Source organism: Heliangelus exortis, chromosome 6, assembly GCF_036169615.1.
Source record: "Heliangelus exortis chromosome 6, bHelExo1.hap1, whole genome shotgun sequence".
In the NCBI taxonomy this organism is placed as follows: Eukaryota; Metazoa; Chordata; class Aves; order Apodiformes; family Trochilidae; genus Heliangelus; species Heliangelus exortis.
In genome coordinates this window covers 12,784,308-12,803,534 of record NC_092427.1, presented here as the reverse complement: position 1 = coordinate 12,803,534, position 19,227 = coordinate 12,784,308, and the positions used below count along the sequence as shown (strand labels likewise).

The 19,227-nt window shown below is 36.3% G+C and overlaps 1 protein-coding gene across 4 annotated transcripts in view; it reads left to right on the top strand.

Annotated features, from left to right (window-relative positions):
• Positions 1-19,227, top strand: part of PTPN4 (protein tyrosine phosphatase non-receptor type 4) — a 110,121-nt gene that overhangs the window by 30,206 nt on the left and 60,688 nt on the right. Inside the window, exons 1-3 of one of the 4 annotated variants that reach the window (XM_071746744.1) lie at positions 6,259-6,366; positions 12,402-12,558; positions 18,627-18,734. In XM_071746744.1, the coding sequence (XP_071602845.1) occupies positions 12,421-12,558; positions 18,627-18,734 (246 nt within the window). In that variant the 5' untranslated portion in view covers positions 6,259-6,366; positions 12,402-12,420. Of the gene's footprint in view, positions 1-6,258; positions 6,367-8,136; positions 8,221-12,401; positions 12,559-18,626; positions 18,735-19,227 lie in introns of those variants that run through there. The other 3 variants (XR_011726490.1, XM_071746742.1, XM_071746743.1) reach the window with 3 other exon arrangements.

Sequence of the window (19,227 nt, the reverse complement as noted above, 5' to 3'; positions counted from 1 at the left end):
TAGAGTAATTGAATTAAACTCAAAACAAGAGTATTGAAAGGTTTTTATTGATTCTGAGTGGCAGTTGATTTTAGAAGTTTTCAGTTCCACGCAAAATAGCCAGATAATTTTTCTTAGTCAGATGTTTTATAAATGCAGTGACACAAAATGTTGTTATATGGAAGATGTGCATGTCCTTGCACCTGGAAAATGATACCCTCTTACATTAGTAAGAGAAATCTAATATGTAATGAGAGGTCTGAGATTTAATTGGGTGGACTGAGATGAATAGTATATAAATATATTGTTAGTGATTTTCAGGTTTGCCTGGTTAAGATGATGTGACTTCATTTTGGTGCTGTAGTGCATAAAAAAAATTCTTTTAGGTTCCAATTGTGTGTCTGTAACTATGTGCCCTTCCCTGCTGGATGCTGAAATGTAAGGATTTTTTATTTGGTGGTTTTATGTTGCAGTATATTGATAGTTAGCCTTGACACTCTGTTGCTTTTTGCACCATTAATAATATCTGCTATTTTTATTTAGTGAATTTTGTGCATGCTTCCAAGTATTACTGTTTAATTCTATGAAGAACAAACTCTTAAAAGAAAGCAGTCAAATCCAGAAACAAAAAATAAATCTTTAGTTTTTTCAAAAGTCTGCTTTATAACCTCATAAGAATTATAAACTTTTAATGTAAGTTTGAATCTTGTCTTTCCTCTTGCATTACTTTTTCTTCCAATACTTTATTTACAGAAGCTTCTGTAAAAGAAAGAACTGCATCCCAAGAGAAAAAGCATTTTTAGATAAGTTAGAAAAAAGTTAGAAGGTAATTTTTCCTCTTATTTATATGCACAATTGATTGAGGTTCAGAAGTTCACAAGACCCAGAATGTATGAAGAGAAGTGCATGGAGCCTGCATTATTCTGGTCTTAATGTTTAATCATGTTGTAACCTCTGTCAGGGTGTGACCATTAAGTTCAGCATGCCTCAATTTTGGAAAACTTTTGGTTTGGCTTTGAGCTGCACTTCATAAGAAGTATGGATAAAATTCACCCTTTGTGTTCTCATTAAGATCTTTGAAAGGGCTTCTTTTACAAGTAGGCTTGTCCAGTTTACAAATCTGAGAAACTTATATGACTTTAAAATACTTTGAAAAAGAAACAACCCACAAAACTGATCTTTTTTTAAGATTTTTTTTATTTCACTGCAGGTGAATTATTACAAGATTTTACTGCTTAATCATTTGATCATAAGTGATATTTTCATTACCAAGTTCACTCAAATAATTTTGAATTTCTTGTCCTCTTGAGCTGGAATGAGAAATGGAAATTGTTTCCTATAAAGGAAATCTTTTGAGAGGAGGCAAAGGCGAGTCAGAAGAATACTTGCCTGAGCTGCACTGAGGGAAAAATGAGAGAGTTCTTAATAAAAAATAAGTAGAAGATGAACTTAAATTTTGGGATTATATGAATAGGATAATTCTTTAACGACTGGGCAGGTCTGTCATCAAAGCTGCTCTTGCCCTTTCTGGAGAGCTTTTTCATTCTGGTGCCCAGACTTGCTTTGGGGTCTCTCTCCAGTACTTAGAGCAAGAGGAACTGCAGAGGTGACCTGCTCTGCTCTTGGACCCCAGAGCAGAAAGGCTGTGGAGAGGCTGAATGTCAGGGTGCTCAGGAAGGGAGTGTGAGGCAGGGTGGCTGAGAGCCAGGGGCACGGATGGAGTGAGGTCACTTCTCTGGGCAGTGCTGCTCGGAGGCTTCCCTTGGTTTGTTTTCTGCTGGAGGAGGAAGCAAAGTTGACAAGTGTTTTCCAGGCAGGTAGCCAGACAGGCATTATTTTAATGTTTCCAGGGAAAAAATGGTGGTTTTTGGCAAAACTGAAATTTTCCATGTGAAAATTTTTATTTTGTGGAGAAGGCATTTCTCATGAAAAAGGAATCTTGGTGGACAGTGTCCAATTAGTTATGTTCAGCCTTAGAATTAGTATCTGCTGTGTTTAAGTCTATTGAAGATAATTTGGCTTAGGCTTAGCAACTCTGAACAGAATATACTCAAGACAACTTTCCTCCCTCTGTCTAATACATTCAGTTTTAGTGCCAGCCAAAATTCAACTTAAAGTTGGCCATGAGTAGAATAAAAGCTTTTTCCTAATTTTGCCAGTTTGTTTTCAGTTCAGACTGCCTTCAGCTTCAGAGGCTTCACAGCACACAGATGCCATGGCTGGAACTGGAGCTGCCAGTCCAGTAGCTGCTCTGGACTTGAAGCTCCTGCTGTGTGCAGTGTTATTGATCTGTGGTTGCTTGAGTGGTTAATAGCCAGCCCACAGATTTTCTCCACTGATATGTTTGCTGTTGATACTGTCTTCAGATAACTGTGGCTGAGGCTTGTAGGGCATATAGGATGTGGGACTTGTGTTCATTTACAGTCTCATCAAGTCAGAACATGTAACTTTCCAGCATTTTAGCCCAATTTTACCTGCTTAGCAGATTGTCATTAAAGGCTTGAAAATTACCACGCTCCTTTTAGGTACTAAAGAGTTTTTTGTTTCTACTAGGCCTGTAGAGGACTGTAAACTGCTTCTTTTTTTAACAGGTAAAGCACTCTTTTTTTGGATTCCTATAGCAAAGGAGACTAAAATTTAGTTAGCCCTTGATAATTGTGAGGGAAACTGTATGTAGAAGTGTGGGGCTTGTTGGTTGTTTTGTTTCTCTTTTTTCTCATTTTTTTCTTTCTTAAACAAGATATAAAATATCAGCTTGTTACTCTCACCTTATGCTTCTGGTTTGAGTTTGTCTGAACTTGCACTGATTTCAACCCTTTTTATTCTAGACTTCCCAATCTTAGGGTTATATGGGAGCCAGAATTTCCTTCTAATGAAATCTATTTAAATCTATTTAGCCTAGTTTAGGAACTCATTTAAAAATTACTAAAAATGTATTTTGAGATGTTTCTATCACAAAGATATTTTAGTAATTTTTCATTATAGTCTCCATTTATTATACCTTCTTATAGCACTGAGTCATGAAACCAAGAATACCAGATCCAGTTCCAGGAATGGGAAGAGTTAGGTGTAGTAATCATCTGCCTCAGGGTCAGGGATTGGCATTTTTAAGACTATTTTCAAACAATGGTAGGCTATGGGTATATATTGGAGGTGGAACTCATGTGAAAACCTCTCAATTTATTCCTAGTAATCTTTACCCGTGATAAATACCTTCAGATATTGTGAGCTGGCAGCTGCATATTGGGAAACAAAGTGGTTTTATGTCATATCAATCCATTTGTATATTTGTTAATTTGTAATATTAAAAAAATATAGGATAGTTACATTCACAATTTTCTTATATTTAAACATTACTCCACTTTCTAGTTCTTCCTTCTGGCAGCATTTTCCTTTGCCTGGTGCTTCAGCTACCTGTCTTTCCACAAGGTTTGGTCTGGGTTTTTTTTATTTTTTTAATTTTTTTTTTAGTATTTTTTTTTTTAAATACACTTAATTTTTTCCCCTGCTACCTTTGCAATTTCCCATCCTAAATTATTAGGATTTATTATTTATTATTTTTTAGGATTTATTATTATTATTATTTATTATTATTATTATTATTATATTATTATATGTTATTATATATTATTATATATTATTATATACATTATATATTATATATCATATATAATATATTTTATATATTATATTATATATATTATATACATTATATATTATTATTATATAATTATATACTATTATTATTATTATTATTATTATTATTATTATTATTATTATTATTATTATTTATTAGGATTTATTTATTATCCTTATTTCAGGAGCATGGGCTGCTGCTAAGTCAGTGCATGTGCTCCTTTGCTGGGCATCACACTGGCTGAATGTTTGCACATTGTTGTCACATTGTGACCACTGCCACGCACCCAGGGGTCACCCCTCTTCCCCCACTCCTCACCCCCTGGGTGGTGGCTCACAAGCTGGCCAGTGCTACAGCTGATGGTTGCCATCATCTTGCCTGTAGTGGGAACGTGATACGGGGAGATGGGGTGGGCAGAGACTTCCCCTGGCCTGAAATTGGCTTCTGTCAGTCATAAGATTTGGTTATCTTAGTGTCTGGACTCCCTGCTGGCTCTGATGTCCACTCAGAGCCAATGCAGTAACATCTGTTAGTAATCTGTTACTTGGATCCTGTTCGTCTCCTCCTGCCCACTGCTGGCTCCCTGCAGATTCACAACTTCTGCTTTCATGTTACAGCTTTAAACTGTACCACTGTCTTTGCTTAAAGACTTCTCCAGCTTTGGCTCCCAGGTCTCTGTTTCTTCACACCATGGTATGTCATTCCTAAACCATTCTATAAAGCAGTCGCATTATGATCCAGGCAACTCCTGAAGATCAATTATAGTTAATTGCTTAATAGAAGGATTGGTTTTTCTGGTTTGTTAAGATGCATGTAAGTTTATTGCTGTCCTACAGAAACATACCAGACATGCTCAAAATAATCTCCGAAACCTCCCGTAAACTTTACGCATCTTGTTCAAGCGTATGTGTGGCTTGTTCTGTAAATCTTCCCTAACCCCTGAGTATCTCCTGCAAATAAAAGCTCTCTGGACCAGAAGCAGCATCACTGCTCAGGTTCATGTGATGTTTCAACTCTCTGGCTTCAGTGTGTCACATGTAGGACAGGTGCATTTGTTTGTGAATAACTGCAGGTACTTGGTATGGAGCCTTTTCCTGAAGTCCTGAGGACTGTGCGACATTTTTCTTGCACCATTTGGAAGTGATGCAAGAGTCCTGACTCTTCTGAAGTTCTGTTATCATCAGGTCAGTGAGTACTGTGCCTTGAGCTGGCAGGAGATAGCTGGGAGGAGGTTTTCTGTTGTCTTTGTATTCACTCACAGTCTGACCTGTAAGAAGATGGTTGCAGTTAAAAGGGAGATGGGTTGAACCTGCTGAAGTAGGATAGGGTAAAGAAAAAAAGTCTTTTCATTTTAGATCTTTCTTAGCTGCAGACTTCTGGTGTATTGAGTATATTTCCTCAGCCTCTCTGCAGCTCAGTTTCCCATCTTGAAAACTGGTCAAAAATTGAAAAAAAGTCACATTTACTATGAAAGGACGTTCTGTCAAAATCCAGTGCATCTGTCCAGGCTGCTATTGTAATGGGGTGTGGACAGGTATTCACTAAGTACAGATTTGAAACTTGAAAAATAGGCTTAAAATTAACTCTATTGAGCTTATATTTGTTTGCTTAGTTTTGTTTGTTGGGGCTTTTTTCTCCCAAAAGTTTTTTTTTAATATCTTGGTGGGCTATATGTAATCTAGAATCCTAGACAGTGAAGATGGAAGACTTAATTTCTTCCTGTGCAAATTGACTGGGCATAGAAAGGGAGAACATGAAGGTTTAAGTTTCAAAATAATTGGCAGTGTTTGAGTGCATGGTTTCTAAGAATTACTTTTTTATTAGTATTACTTCTAAACTGTGCCAGTAAGTATTATAATCCCAAACTAATTAATTTTTTCATGCTGGCTTTGTGTTTTCTGACATGGTACATACAGTAATAAAGAAAAGCAGATACCAGACTTCCTGCACTGTCATACTTTGGACCCAAAGCAGAGAATGGGAACAGCTCAGTTTCCAAGAGGCTCTTTTTGTAGTGTTGTGCATACAATACAGTTCAAGCATAATGAATATTGACAATTGATGAGATAAGAGTGACATTTATAATAGACTTTTCTGTTTGCTATGCTGTTATTCTTGGGGGAAAGGAGGAGAAAGGAAGTGAATTGTCAAATCATCAAAACAGTTTTTCAGATAACAAAGTAGATTGCTACTGTTCTGGTAGACACCCTCCTGCTTTCTCTAATAGATTGGACACTATCCCACGTGACATGACCAAACACTTTAATTTATTTTTAAGTTGGAAAGCATGAAATTCTGGGAGTGACAGAGCAAGGTATTTTGCCTTTAACTTTTTGTCTCTATTAATAATTATGTGATTTTAACTGTGAAAATCTTTCTTGGTATGAAAATCCCAATATTTGAAATTTCTGTCCATAGAATTAGACAAAAAGCATTATTTGAAGGAAGTCTTTGGTAGAGAAAAAAGTCTTCAAGTAATTTTTGAATTGGAGAGTAATTATTAATTTAGATGTCAAGCCTGTACTGAATCCCACAGCCAAGCCCATGAAATCTTTTTGTTCATAAAACGTGATGAATTAGCAATTTTAGAAACTTGCCTGAATAAGCACAATATTAACTCACTCTTACTGGCTTATGTATAGGAGCAGCTGATGGTGGAGGAGAGAGGCTAAATTCAACTATTTTCTCAGCTGCTGAACTTCAGGCCCCAAAATTACAGAAACTGTCAGGTGTACTTGATTGAAATGCAGGTGAGATCATGGACATGGTGGGGGCATATGTGTTGCTTTTTATTGCTGTCAGGAGTGAAATACAGATAGGAATTCTTTTGCTGTTTTCTAGTTCTTACCTCTATGAGGGATTTAATCTAAGAGCTCGGGGTGCCTGCAGATAACAAAATTCTTGAGGGAATGTATAAAAACAGCTGGAGATAAGTTCAGTGCACCAGTTTTGCATAAGAAACGGGGAGGCTGCTCAGGGTCAGGCAGTGAAAAAGGGCACAGGAAGCCCTGACAGAGGAGGGGGGTGATCTTGGAGTTGCATCCCAGAGGATGCAGATACCTGGGCTAAGGGGGGCACAATTTGGACGTTTTGGAAACCACTTTCCTAACTTCCAGTGACAATGTCTCTTGGTAACTCTGTATTGGCAACTCTTTGGGAATGTAGTAGGGCTGAAGGAATTGTGCTTGTAATGACATTGTGCAGTCACTGCAGTTTGTCCACAGGAAACATGCTTTAACCCTCTTTTGCAGTGGAAGTTTTAGGAATGGCTATATGACAGCTTTATAGGAGTATAGAATTTTCCTTAATCAGAGTGAATCTGATTAATATATTACAAAAAACTAATTAACTTACAAAAGAGGGTAATTTTTTTATAGAGCTTAGTATCATTAACGATGCTGCTGCCTGGCTAGAAGTGCAGCTTGAACCTTTGCACCAGGTGACAATGAACTGAAGTGACCCAAAGTTTGTATTATGGGTAGTTTCCATTGCTTGATCAGCAGAAAGCAAGGAGAAATGAATGAAACATGAGTTGCTGGAACTAGTTCAGGATTGTAGCGCATGGGTCAGTTCACTTAAATGAAAATACATTTCTTTGATTATATTTATAAGGAATGTCCTGAAGCTGTGTGCTGCCTGAGAATTGCCAAAAGCTTTAGAACAAATTTTTGAAAGAAAATATTTGAACTTACATATGGTGAAGTAGTGTGGACTTCCCTCAAATAGTGCACAATCAACTAATGTTTAGCATTTTCAAACTGATTTGGTTAAAACATTTAATGTAGTTTCACTAACAAGCTTTCAGTAAACATATATGCAGATGAATTCTAGATGTAACTCAGTGTTTGAAAGCTGAAGTATTCTGCTTAAAGAGTCAAAAATTTATTTGTACTTTTAATAGTTTTTATTTTTTCCTAAGAGAAATGTCTTGATAATTTTAGTAACCATGGGGTCTGTAATCTATTTAATGTACTCAAGCTACATTATGTTATAAAAGTGTGTTTTTTCTAAGGGTCTGGCCTACTTTCCCACTTCTTGTAGTGAATTTGTGTACTATATTGGACCAGATCACCAGGTGGGCTACAGTGGAAGTACATGTCTTCTGGGCTGGTAAAATACCATCTTCTGAAAAGGGAAATCTGGAAATTCATTAGCTTCCTAGCTGCTTATATTAGCCATGAAAAATGAAATTTCTTATGCTCTTTCGTACACATACCCATACTGTATAGGTGGCTGTCAGTACACAATGTGAACTCGCATTAAAAGAACTTTTCAAGTCAGTGAATTGATAGCATTCTTAGATAAATTAAATTTCAGTTAGTTACCTTCTTAACTCAACTGCTTATTTACTAATCTGCTTACAATTGCTTATTTTAATGTAAGCCCAAGCAACTTGTCTTTTTACTGCCTACTTTTACATAAAAGGATAGAGGATGCTGAAAATTCACTAGTGAAGCTTCTGTAGGCTCCTTAATGCTCCAACCAAGCCAGTATCGCAGGAATGTTCTGCCCTTTGATAGGAAACACTCCCTAGGATTGCTTCATGCCTTGAAACCTGAGCTCAGGCAGGAAATGTTCAGCTTACTGCCTCCACAACCTGAGAGGTAAGTGGAGTTTCATTGCACAAGTTTTGTCCTTCTCCAGTTGCTGTAGCAGCACATGCTTTGGGTTATTTACTCAAGTGTCTACATATTACATGCCTAGTAGAAGAGACTGAAAAACTATAAGTAGAAACCTTCATATACAAAGATTAATCTGATTTAAATACAATGTAAATAATCCAAATGCCTCTAAATAAAGTTTTTTAGCATAAGTGGCCTTTGTGCTGTCCGTGACATGGATATGCATTCACAACTATACCTTGCTTAAGGTAGCATACTGTTCAGGCCAGTTGTTCTCAAACTTTTTTTGCTTGAACCTCACATGTTGTCTTTACTCCTGTTTTTCTTTTGGGGCTGCAGATTTTCCTTTGGAGCTTAAATTCAATCCTTTATTTGTTCCATACTATCTTTAGCTGTAACATTCTTCCATTTCAGAAGTCTGCAACCAGCGTAGCTGAATTTTATGGCTTCTGTTGTCTTAAATCTCAGCAATTGCTGGGAAATAATAGTTATTGTACTACTTAAAAGCAGTAACTAGCCATCTCCCTATTTTGCTAGTATGTTTTCAGAATATGTAACAACAGTGGACATACCTGGGCAAGAGAAATAACATGGCCTGTGTTCTTGGTGCATGTTTTTCTGGAAGAAAGGAGTAGTAAAGATGATATGAATACAGTTTGGGGGCAGTTGTATTGTAAACCATGTGTGTCAAAGTAAGACCAGTAATTGTCTTGTGTGTGTGCCTGGCAATTGTGGCCTTCTTGTATCTGCATATGGTGATGGAGGTGTAAATGTGGGTTGTGTGCACATCATTGAGAAAAAGCAGTTATTTGTAACAGCCCTGGCAGATCTTAGGAGTACTTTGAGTACTTTTGAGAGAGCACATGACATTGATGGTCTTTTAACAATCCCTAGATATTTTCATAGGTTTTTGCTGACATATGAGGAAAGAATAACTTTAAATGTGGTTTGCAGAAAATAGTCTTTTGTCATCGTTCTCTGCTGTTGTGTTTCCAATCTGTAGAAGTATTTAAGAATTTCAGTTATTACACTCAGTTATAAAATTGTATTCTGCAGTTGCAAAAGCTTCATAGTTTTGTGGAAGAAACTTGCCTAATACAAGCTGGCCTTTTAGGTTACTAAATATTGCATATGGGACATGGCATATAATGGTTCCATGGTTTAAGCTGAAAGTTCTCAACACAAAGTCCATGAGGAAAAGGTTCAGAGTACTAATATCCAGCACAGTTTGAGTATGAGCTCTACACCAGGACTCTGCTGAATTCCAAACTGTGTAGCAGTATGTGAGAAACATCTTTAAGTATGTCCTGTTTATTTCTTCCTTAAAGGGAGTGAGAAGGCATTGCCCTTGAGGTCTGTGAGCTAGAGAACTGTTGTTCTGATCCAAAATAAATGGTCTTGTTCCTTTAGCAAACTCACAATACAGTACCTAATTTCTTGAATTTGACCATTACTTTTATTGACATTGAGAAAGAAAGAATCAAATCACTGCAAGTATTCATTGGTTCTGTTTGAAGATCAACTGTGTTACTGCAAGAACCTTGCTGTGTCTGCAAGCTGGGTCTGTTAAAGGACATGGTAAATGGTTGCTTGGTATTGAAGGATTTCAAGGGCAAATACTCTCCTGGATCACTCTTTTAAATTTGTTGCTCTGTTTGAAACCCATGAGTTTTCTGTCTAGTTTAAGGCAGTGATGAGGAAGGAATGGTGGTTTTGGTCAGGAAATAAGACAGAAATAGAGGAGACAACAGGACGCAAAGGTGAGATTTGCTATTTTATTCCCTTAAAGCATGGTGGCTTCTGGCCTTTAACAAGTCTGTTGTGCTGCAAAATTGTGAATTCTTGAGTTAGACCTTCCTAGATCACAACCAAATTGTTTTGTGAGGACTTCGATGCCTATTTGGAAGCTAAACAGTTCTACTTTGTGCACTGGTACTTGTATTCGTGGGAAAGGACTCTCTAACACTCACTCTGTCTTGGTTGATTTGTCATTTATGCAAATCCTTGTAAAATATGCCTGTCAAAGGGTTGTTTCTGTTGGTATTGGATAAACTGCTTCTAATCGAATTGCATGGTTTTCTGAAACCTTCAATTCAGCTCACAGGCAAATACTACTCTGAAGTCTTGGCTGTAGTTACTGGTTGTGTAGCTGCACTGATAAAGATGCCAGTCTTTATGCCGTTGTGGCTACTAAGGTGATTGTCACACAGGCACAGTCTAAGAGTCATAAAATATTGATTGTGAAATGTTATATAGTTGGCTCAGATCACTGCTATGGAGCTTCGGTTACCTGTTCCTCTCTGTTAAAGGTTTTTTTCTGCCTTTAATTTTGGGAACAAGTTGTCAGTTGAGTATTTTCGTGTTAGCAGATTTAAATGTTTGACATCTTTGAATTATTTTAGCATGTAATGAGTTTAGCTTGCAGCTTATGTATTTGGTTTCTTTGTCCTTTCTCAGTTGTCGTGTTGGTTTAGCAAAGCAAAAATACACTTGCTATATTTCTGCATGAATACAGCATCACAGTTCTGAAACCAGAGTAGTGGGGGTAAAAAAAAAAAAAACCAACAAAAAAAAACTGTCTGGTAAGGAAACCAGCACTAGTTAATCTGAAAATGATGGTTAAGTGAAAATTTAAACGTTGTGCAAGGATGGATTATCAACAAAAAGAGGTTGTTGTTGGGTTGGTTTTTTTTTTTTTATATCAGAGATGTGTGATGATGCTGAAAGAGCTAAAGACACACTCCCTGAAAGGAAAATACCTCAGGGATTTTTAGGCTTAGGAGGTTGTCTGAAGGCTGTGGGAAGAAGGTTAAACTGCAAATTCCTGGCCTTTCCTGATGCAGGAAACCTGGACCTTGGGCTTCCACTTTCCCATGCAGGCCTAAATATCTAAACTATGAACTCTGTAGGAGGGGATTGAAGTTTCACTTGTTACCCCTATTCATTTGTTTATACTGGAGCACTGGTATCTCCTATGATCCAGGCAAGCTCTCTAGTCACTGCTGGGATGTTTATGTTCTCCTTTTTAATCAAGATGCACATCTACCCCTCTCAAAATAGGAAGTAAAAGCTTTTAAAGCCATCAGAATAAGGAAAAACCAAGCATTTTATAATTAGTTTTGAGAATGTTTTCATTTACTACCTTTAAAGGTATTTTAATTTTCTCTGCCTCACTGTATTCTCTACTTGAGTTATGAAAGTGCTTGCTTACGCCCTTGTCAAAGGATGTAGAAATAGTTTGTTGAGGGTGTAATTAAGTGAATCAGAGGCCCTGATTCTGCGAAGCACTTAAAGTAATGATTATCATTGGATGGGGCTAATAGCATGAGGTGTGCATGTAAGTACTTTGCTGGACAGGGATTGCAGGATAATAATTACAGTCTTAGTTTTGAAAAGTGAAAGTCACGCTTAAACTCTTACATTTTATTCATCAGAATTTAAAATAGGATGTGGACTTCTCTTGGTTGCAGTTCCTTACTTGGAGAATAAGAGTGGTTTGTTCATCCAAACAAAATACATAAATGAAATTGACCTAGACAGAAGATTTAGTAGTTTTGCAAACCTTTGATTATGAATGTTGTAATTTAAAACACAAACAATGAAAAAACAACCAAAAAGCAGTGCTAATATTTTAGCTACCAGTGTGTATTTTCATGTCTAATGACTACACAGTGATGATAATGACTACACAAGCTTTGCAGAATAAGGCATCAAAATCTTTGCACTTTTCTGCCTCCATATTCTCTTTAAAGCTTTTTGGTATAAGCATTTTTTTCCTCTTGTTTTGCAACAAGATCAATTACTTAATTGTCTCTAATACTACTAGGAGCCTAGTAGCTATGATGCCCTGCAATTACAATGTTTTTTGAAGTGAAAATGCTGTTCTGAATCTTAAAAAAACCCAAAACCACAAATGCACAGAATGAAATAGGGAGGCAGTGGGCAATGGACAGAAAGTGAATGACCATTTGGGATAAGGTGTTGCAGTTTGCAAGACGTTGTGTCGTTCTTTGAAACTGCAAATTAATTTCTAATTATTCTTTTCTCTGTGATAGAATATTTTAACAGTGGACTTGCTGAGTGTCGGCCTGTCTTCTGCATGTGGCCCTTTTGCATTTGCAGCTTTTGATCTTTTTTTCATTTTATTTCTGTCTTTGCTTTAGACCCTGTGTGTGGACAGTAATGACCGCACGTTTCCGATTGCCTGCTGGCAGAACCTACAATGTTCGAGCGTCTGAGCTGGCACGAGACAGGCAGCACACAGAGGTGGTCTGCAACATTCTTCTCCTGGATAACACTGTACAAGCTTTCAGAGTTAATGTAAGTAGTTTGCTTATTGTAAATTGGTATCTCTGAGCTGGCTTTCCTTTGCTGGGCTTGAATGGCTAGAGCTTGACTTTCAAAATAGTGTTATATACAGAGCAGAAAGGGAAGTTCTGTTCAGACAGGCATGCTTGTACATGCAAGTACTAAGTCGCTGTGAACTTAGTCATTCTGGCATCCTCTGTAGTACTAACAGATCTTTATTTCAAAATTGAATATATAAAGCATAGTTTATTTCTAGTAATTGTCTTTATGGGCTAAAGTAGTATTGTGGAAATGATCTTGTGCATATGTTCGCGTTCTTTTCACTTCTTATGGGGAAAAAAACCTCACAGCAGGCAAGGACTTTACAAGAAAACATTAAAATATTTACAGTGTGGGAAGAACTGGAACTCTGCAGGAAATAAGCTATGGGATGTCCTGGAACAGGAGAATTAAGCTTTTACTTTCTAAGCTATAGAATTGATGAGTTATATGAAGAAAGGATGAATAACGTGATGCTAAAAGTTACAGGTGTCATGAGTGTTAAAGCTTTTCAAGAGAAGATTGAACTTAGGTGAATGGTCTGAAGGAGGAACTTGTTATGAAATAATACTGGGGGGCTTCAGCTGGGAAGTGAGGGAGAAACAATCAGTTTTCTAATCCATGTGAACACATTTTATTTGGACTACTTGAAAAAGTTATGCTCAGTAGTTACATTGGATTCTGTTATCTAGAGTTTAGTGGGGATACTGATACATTTTAATGTTTTAAGGAAGGTTTGTGCAAGTGACTGCATTTCTCTGTTCTGGTGGTTAGAGTCTGTGCAGCATGATTACCAGAGGAGTAAAATCTCTGTTATCAAAACCATGGAAGGATCTGGTGTTGGGTGGCTTATAATTCAGATGTAGACTTGGTGGTTATTTCTCTTAGATTTTTCGACTGAGGTAGAAGGCTTTGGGGTATTCTCTGAATGTATTTTTGTAGTTAGCTTAAGAGCTATTTAACTTTTCAGGACTTCTGGGTAGCTAAGGTATTTTGGAGCTGGGGGAGGGGCAGCCAAAGACTTCAATTTAACAACATCAAGCCTCATCTCTTTCCTGGGATTGGTGGCTTTTCCCTTTTTCTCTACAATATTCCACTCCTTTTCTGTATCTCTTACGTTCTCATCCTTGGTAACAGGCCTATACTGGCTGCCAAAAAGCACTATGTGTAGAATGTAGTTGAAGAGAAAGCATTAAAAGAGCATGAGTAATTATAAATGTTGACTTCTCTGCTTTCAGGTGCATGAGTTTTTCATTAAAATATCTGTCCTGCAGTTTTTTGTTTGTTTATAAGAGTTGGCTAAAATAAGAAATAGTTGTCATACAATGGGTATGGGAGGTTGTGCTTCTTTTTGATCTAGGTGTTGCAAAGCTGCTGTTGTTAGAGAACACTAGTGCCTCTCTAGAGTCACCAGTTACAAATCCTCAGACATCTATTCTACCTCTCCCAAGAAAACTGTATGTAATATATTCTCCCCACCTCCCCAGTGTACTAAGTATTTTTCTTGCATGGATCACGCTTTACTGCTTGTATAGATCATTCTGCAAGTTTTTCTTTTAAAACTGAGTTTAAAGAACAAAAGTCCCTTGGTGCTCAACATTTTGACGTAGGGCTGTAGCCTCAATCTATTTTTTTCAAAAATAGGCAGTTAGCATGTATTTGCTGTGATTGAACACATTTTAACCTATGTGGTGTACAGTTTTTCAGGGTTTGTAGCTGTGTTTTACATTGGCCCAATACTTGACATTAAATATTTACAGAACTGTTTTCAAAATAGGAAGAAGAAAGATAACATCAAATAAATTAGCAAGTTATTTTTTCTTCTGGTGATTACTACAGGTATTCTGTATGCTAATAATTGTACATCTTAATCATCTGGAGTATGCAGTGCTGTATTAATAAAAAGGTACTCAAATGCAATTTCTTCTCCAACAGCAAAGTCCTGATCACAGACAATGTCTCTAGATAATTTGTGTTGTGTTCTAAGTTCACATTTCAAACCAGCCTTTTTCACTGATCTGCAAAGCAGGCATTCTTTGTGCTAAGCCTTACCTTGTACAGATCGTAACAAATCAAGTAAAATAATCCCTGTGGGTTGTAGCTGGGCAAAGGTTATTTTGGTTGCAGGCAGAAATCAGTTGAAACTAACCTGTGCACGTTTGAAGAGTAAAAGTTCCCTTCTGTAAAATGCTTACCAGGTGAAGAAGTCCTAACCCCCAAAAATGTTCTTCATAGGAAGTCTAGCTGGCAGAAGTGAGGCAGACTTGAGTTAATAACACAACTGGGATAATTTGCGTTATCTTAAACTGGTTTCTTTAAGATAAAATTCCTTTTATTGGTTTTAATGAATTGCTTAAGTACCTCAAATTCTATCTTTTTCTTGCAGAGTGACTTACGTTTCCTGAAAACAGGCAGTAGTTAGATACAGAGCTCACACTAAACTTGAGGGAGAACTAAGTCAAGGGAGATGGGATAAGCTGTTCTGTGAACAAGGCTAGTGAGTTAGCAGCCATGGACAAATATCCCGGTTTGCAGTCTTTATTACAGCAGAATTATCCTCCAAGTGAATGAATTTACACTCTAATGGAGGTTAAATCTAAAAATCTAAATCTAAAAGTCAAGGAAACCAAACCAAACTGAACAAATCCCACACCAACTTCTCTGTAATTCTAGAAGTGAAACTTTTCAGTAATTTGATGTTCAGCATTACTATGTTGCTTCCCTTTTTTCTCTGACCAATATAATGTGCTTAAAAACTTTTTTTACAACAAGCTAACTTTGCAAAGCTCACAAAAGGAGACAGAATTGCATCTCTTGCTTGCCTGAGTTGCAAGCAAGATGCAGCACAAGCATTACCATGAGCTGAGAGAGGTTCCAGTGTTGTCAATAGTGAAGGAGCAGTGCAGCCTCCCCAGGCCTGGGAGCAGCAGGGTGATCTGACCACTGCCAGGAAAAAACAGGACCTGTTATCCCATCCCTCTGTCATTAGAAGTCCAAATTTCTTTGGGCTGACACGATAGCACTATTTCCTGGTGGTTTCTTTAGATGCTGCCAGTTCTGTAAACCAACACCAAGGCCAAAATAGCAGTAGTATAAATTGGAAAGATGGTGGTGGTAGTGGGTAAACAGTCATTAAACCTATGGGATTGCAGGTGTGTTCCTAGATTTTTAAACATGAGTGTTTGTAAACAGCTAACAATCATGTTGCAATTAGAAATCAATGTGTAAATACCTAGTGGTACTAGGTGTTAGTCACTGGAAGACAGAGAATACATAAAGTGCAGTTAATATATTGATGTTCTGAAAGGCTAAAATTTGTTGGACATTCAGCCTCCAGCAATGACTAATAAGAAATACACAAAACATTCTAATAATCCAGCTCAGGAAAAATCTTGATATACTTTTAATCTAACTACTGCATTTTAGGTTATATATTTCCCATTTTTTATGTATTTTTGTAGTATTCCCCATTTTAAGTGGAAATACTAATGTTTAATGTTATCTTTAGGAATAAAGTGCATCTTATGCTAATCCACATTTACTTTTTTTGCTTTTATTATTAAAAAATAAAAAGACAAAAGTAGAAACTTGTTGTCATACTTCTTATAATTTATAGCAGCTATTCAGTAGTTATGATAGTATTACAAATATTTTGGGCCTTTCACAACAAGCAGGATTGTGACCTTCACCTGCTCTGGCAAGCTGCAACATCGTTATATAAATATCTGAGATGGGTTAAATTGAGGTCTGGTTTTACTAGATGCTTATCTTTATTTTGCACTGAGAGTAAAACATTGTGATCAAAACAAATGCTTCATGTTGAAACTAGTCTTCTCTTACCAAATTTGCTGCTCTGTTGCAGGAGAAATACCTTCCATGCGGTCGTGAAATAATGTTCTGCATTGCTAAATTCAAACTGATCGACAAGTATAAGCTTTTTTGTTAGGAACCATCTTAACACTGAGATAATTAATAATACTTAACACTGAGAAAATTATTAGAAGCTTGCTTTGTGCCAGATATTTAAGAAACAGTATAAATTCTCAAGTTTAGATTGGAAAAAAGCTACAGAATTCATGCCTGCATGCTATTTGAAGAAGTAACTTAGCTGTGGCAAATGTTAGCCTAAACTTGTGCTCCAAATGTGTCCTGTTTTCTGGTAGTGTAATAAACTTAGTTTGAGTTCTGATTTAAATCTACATGGGTAAAAATGCCAAGAAGCAATTAGTGTTACTATGTAATTTTAGACTTAGTTTTATTTGGTGAAAAAAATTGTACTGATTACTGGTTTGTTTCAAAATATATCAAACTTCTAAGTTAGTAAAAACGAAAGTAACTGGTTTTGGATAGTACATAAAAATTGCCTTATGCATTTATACTGTTGTATACTATTTACTTTGTTAACACCTGTTAATTTTCTTTGCTTGTTTTCAGTTATTGAAGTTAATTTTTCAGTAGCGAACTTTTTAACAGTGGTGTTCCTTCTGCCTCTTAATTTTGTTAAACATCAAGAAATCTTGTCTCTTCTAAAGAAAAATAAAAATCTTTCAAAGTAGAGCAATTCTTATGTTCACTTTAAATTAGCCATATATATATGGCACCAGAAATATATGCTGTATATAATTTTAACTTAAAGACTCTGTGCTGTGGTTATGATTTTCCTGCTGGGGTCATTTCAAGTATAATCTCATTATAACTATTTTCTAATTTTGTTAAGTGTTATGACGTAAATTACCAAGCTTCTTCGAACTTTTAACTCCCAATAAATGGCTTTGACAGCTTAATTAAGTATAAGTTCAGCTGAAAAAAAAATTAGTTTCTATAGGATCCTCTTAGATATTAACTGATATCTGATTGTGATCTGTAGGTTTTACTTGTGTATGGATACTAATGAAATTATTGAAAGCTTTTTTTGACCTTTCTGTTATACTTCACTTTTAAGAGCTGTAATAGGAAACTTGTATAATCTCTATGATAAGTGAGATCATTTGGGAGCCAAATGACAGGGTTATTGTTTTAAAATTAAAAAAAAAAAAAAATATTGCCTACAGTAAGCAAGGCAGAATGTATCAAATCCACTGTAGCATCCATAATACTTAACACTGAGAAAATTATTAGAAGCTTGCTTTGTGCCAGAGTAATAGAAAATCTGGGTGGAAAATGTATCAATCATCTCTTTCATAATTTCTTTTGTTTGAGAGTAATTCTTGCAGAATTTTTCCTCATCTGTTGTGCTTCAAGAAGCTATGACGCTTTAACTTCTTTGGGAAACTCCCTTTGTATTTCACCAGATGTATTTACTGACTCCAATCATAATCAGACATAAAGTCTTTCAATTTTTGTGTTGTCTGTATTTTCAGGTTAGGTAAAAAAATTGCTAGGTACCAACAACTACAGGTTATCTTTTATATAATTTTTTAGATAAGATGTGTCCCTGTTGTTGAAAATTTTTGTCTCTGAAAAACGGTGTCACTGTTATTCAGTTAATTTGAATTAGTTAATTTATAGTGAAGTAGTATTTTCACTACTGAATAACACTTCTCAGTAAGGTACTTAGCTGCATTGGCTGTCTTTGCCAGTTAGCTTTGGAATTTTTTTCAATATGCTGGTTCAGGAATAGATTTTTAGATAAAATAAGTAAGAATAACTTGTACAAGCTTGTACTTTTAAATTCAGTGACCCAAACAAGGATACCAAGTTCTTGGTCACATCCTAGTTGTTTTTTATTTCTTTTCTTCAATGTTCCTTTTAAATATCCAGTTTGGCTAACAAATGGCTTTCATGAATAATCAGGTAACCAGCTGAGAAGTGAGAAATTTGTACTGTCAGTAAACAATGAAGAAAAATAATTATTCTTTATGTGTATTTCAAAAAGGGGCACAATGTTTGTTTAAAAATAGTGCTTCTGGGATACACTTAGTGATACTTAAAGTTTAGGCTGCTGGAGTACATCTGAAGGAATGTATGTGCTTTGCCTACCTGCAGTCTGTGTCTGATTATATATTTGTTCACTAAACAATATATGTAATTGTTCTCTGCAGAAACATGATCAGGGACAAGTTCTGTTGGATGGAGTCTTCAAGCATCTCGATTTGACAGAGAGAGATTACTTTGGTTTACAGTTGGCTGATGAATCTACTGATAACCCTGTAAGTTGACCCATTTTATAAACACAGTTTTATGAATCATAATCACTTTTTATCACTGTACTCTGTATCATTGTAAAGGGAATTAAATAGAAGACATGGCAATTTTGTGCTATCTTCTCCAACTGTCATTTGAGTGGGTCAGTGTCACCTTGTAGTTACAGTAAAACTAAATGTTAATAGTTACAAGTTTGGGGGAAAATGTTGAGCTCTGTGCTTATGAAATAATAACTTAAAAGGATACTGCTTCATTTATTGTATCTCTTTACTGCATGATCATCCTCAGATGGGGTCAGAAACAGTAATTGTTTCCTGGGGAAGTCAGTACAGAAATGACTCTGAGGGACTGGGGTTAGAAACTTCATGGATCCCCATATCTACCTGCCTTTCAGACTTGCTGGGATGTGAATAGGATAACATGTCTTGCTACCAGCACCTTGACTCATAAAGTTCTGGTACTGCCTAAATCCTGACTATTTCAGCCTCTTTACAGTAT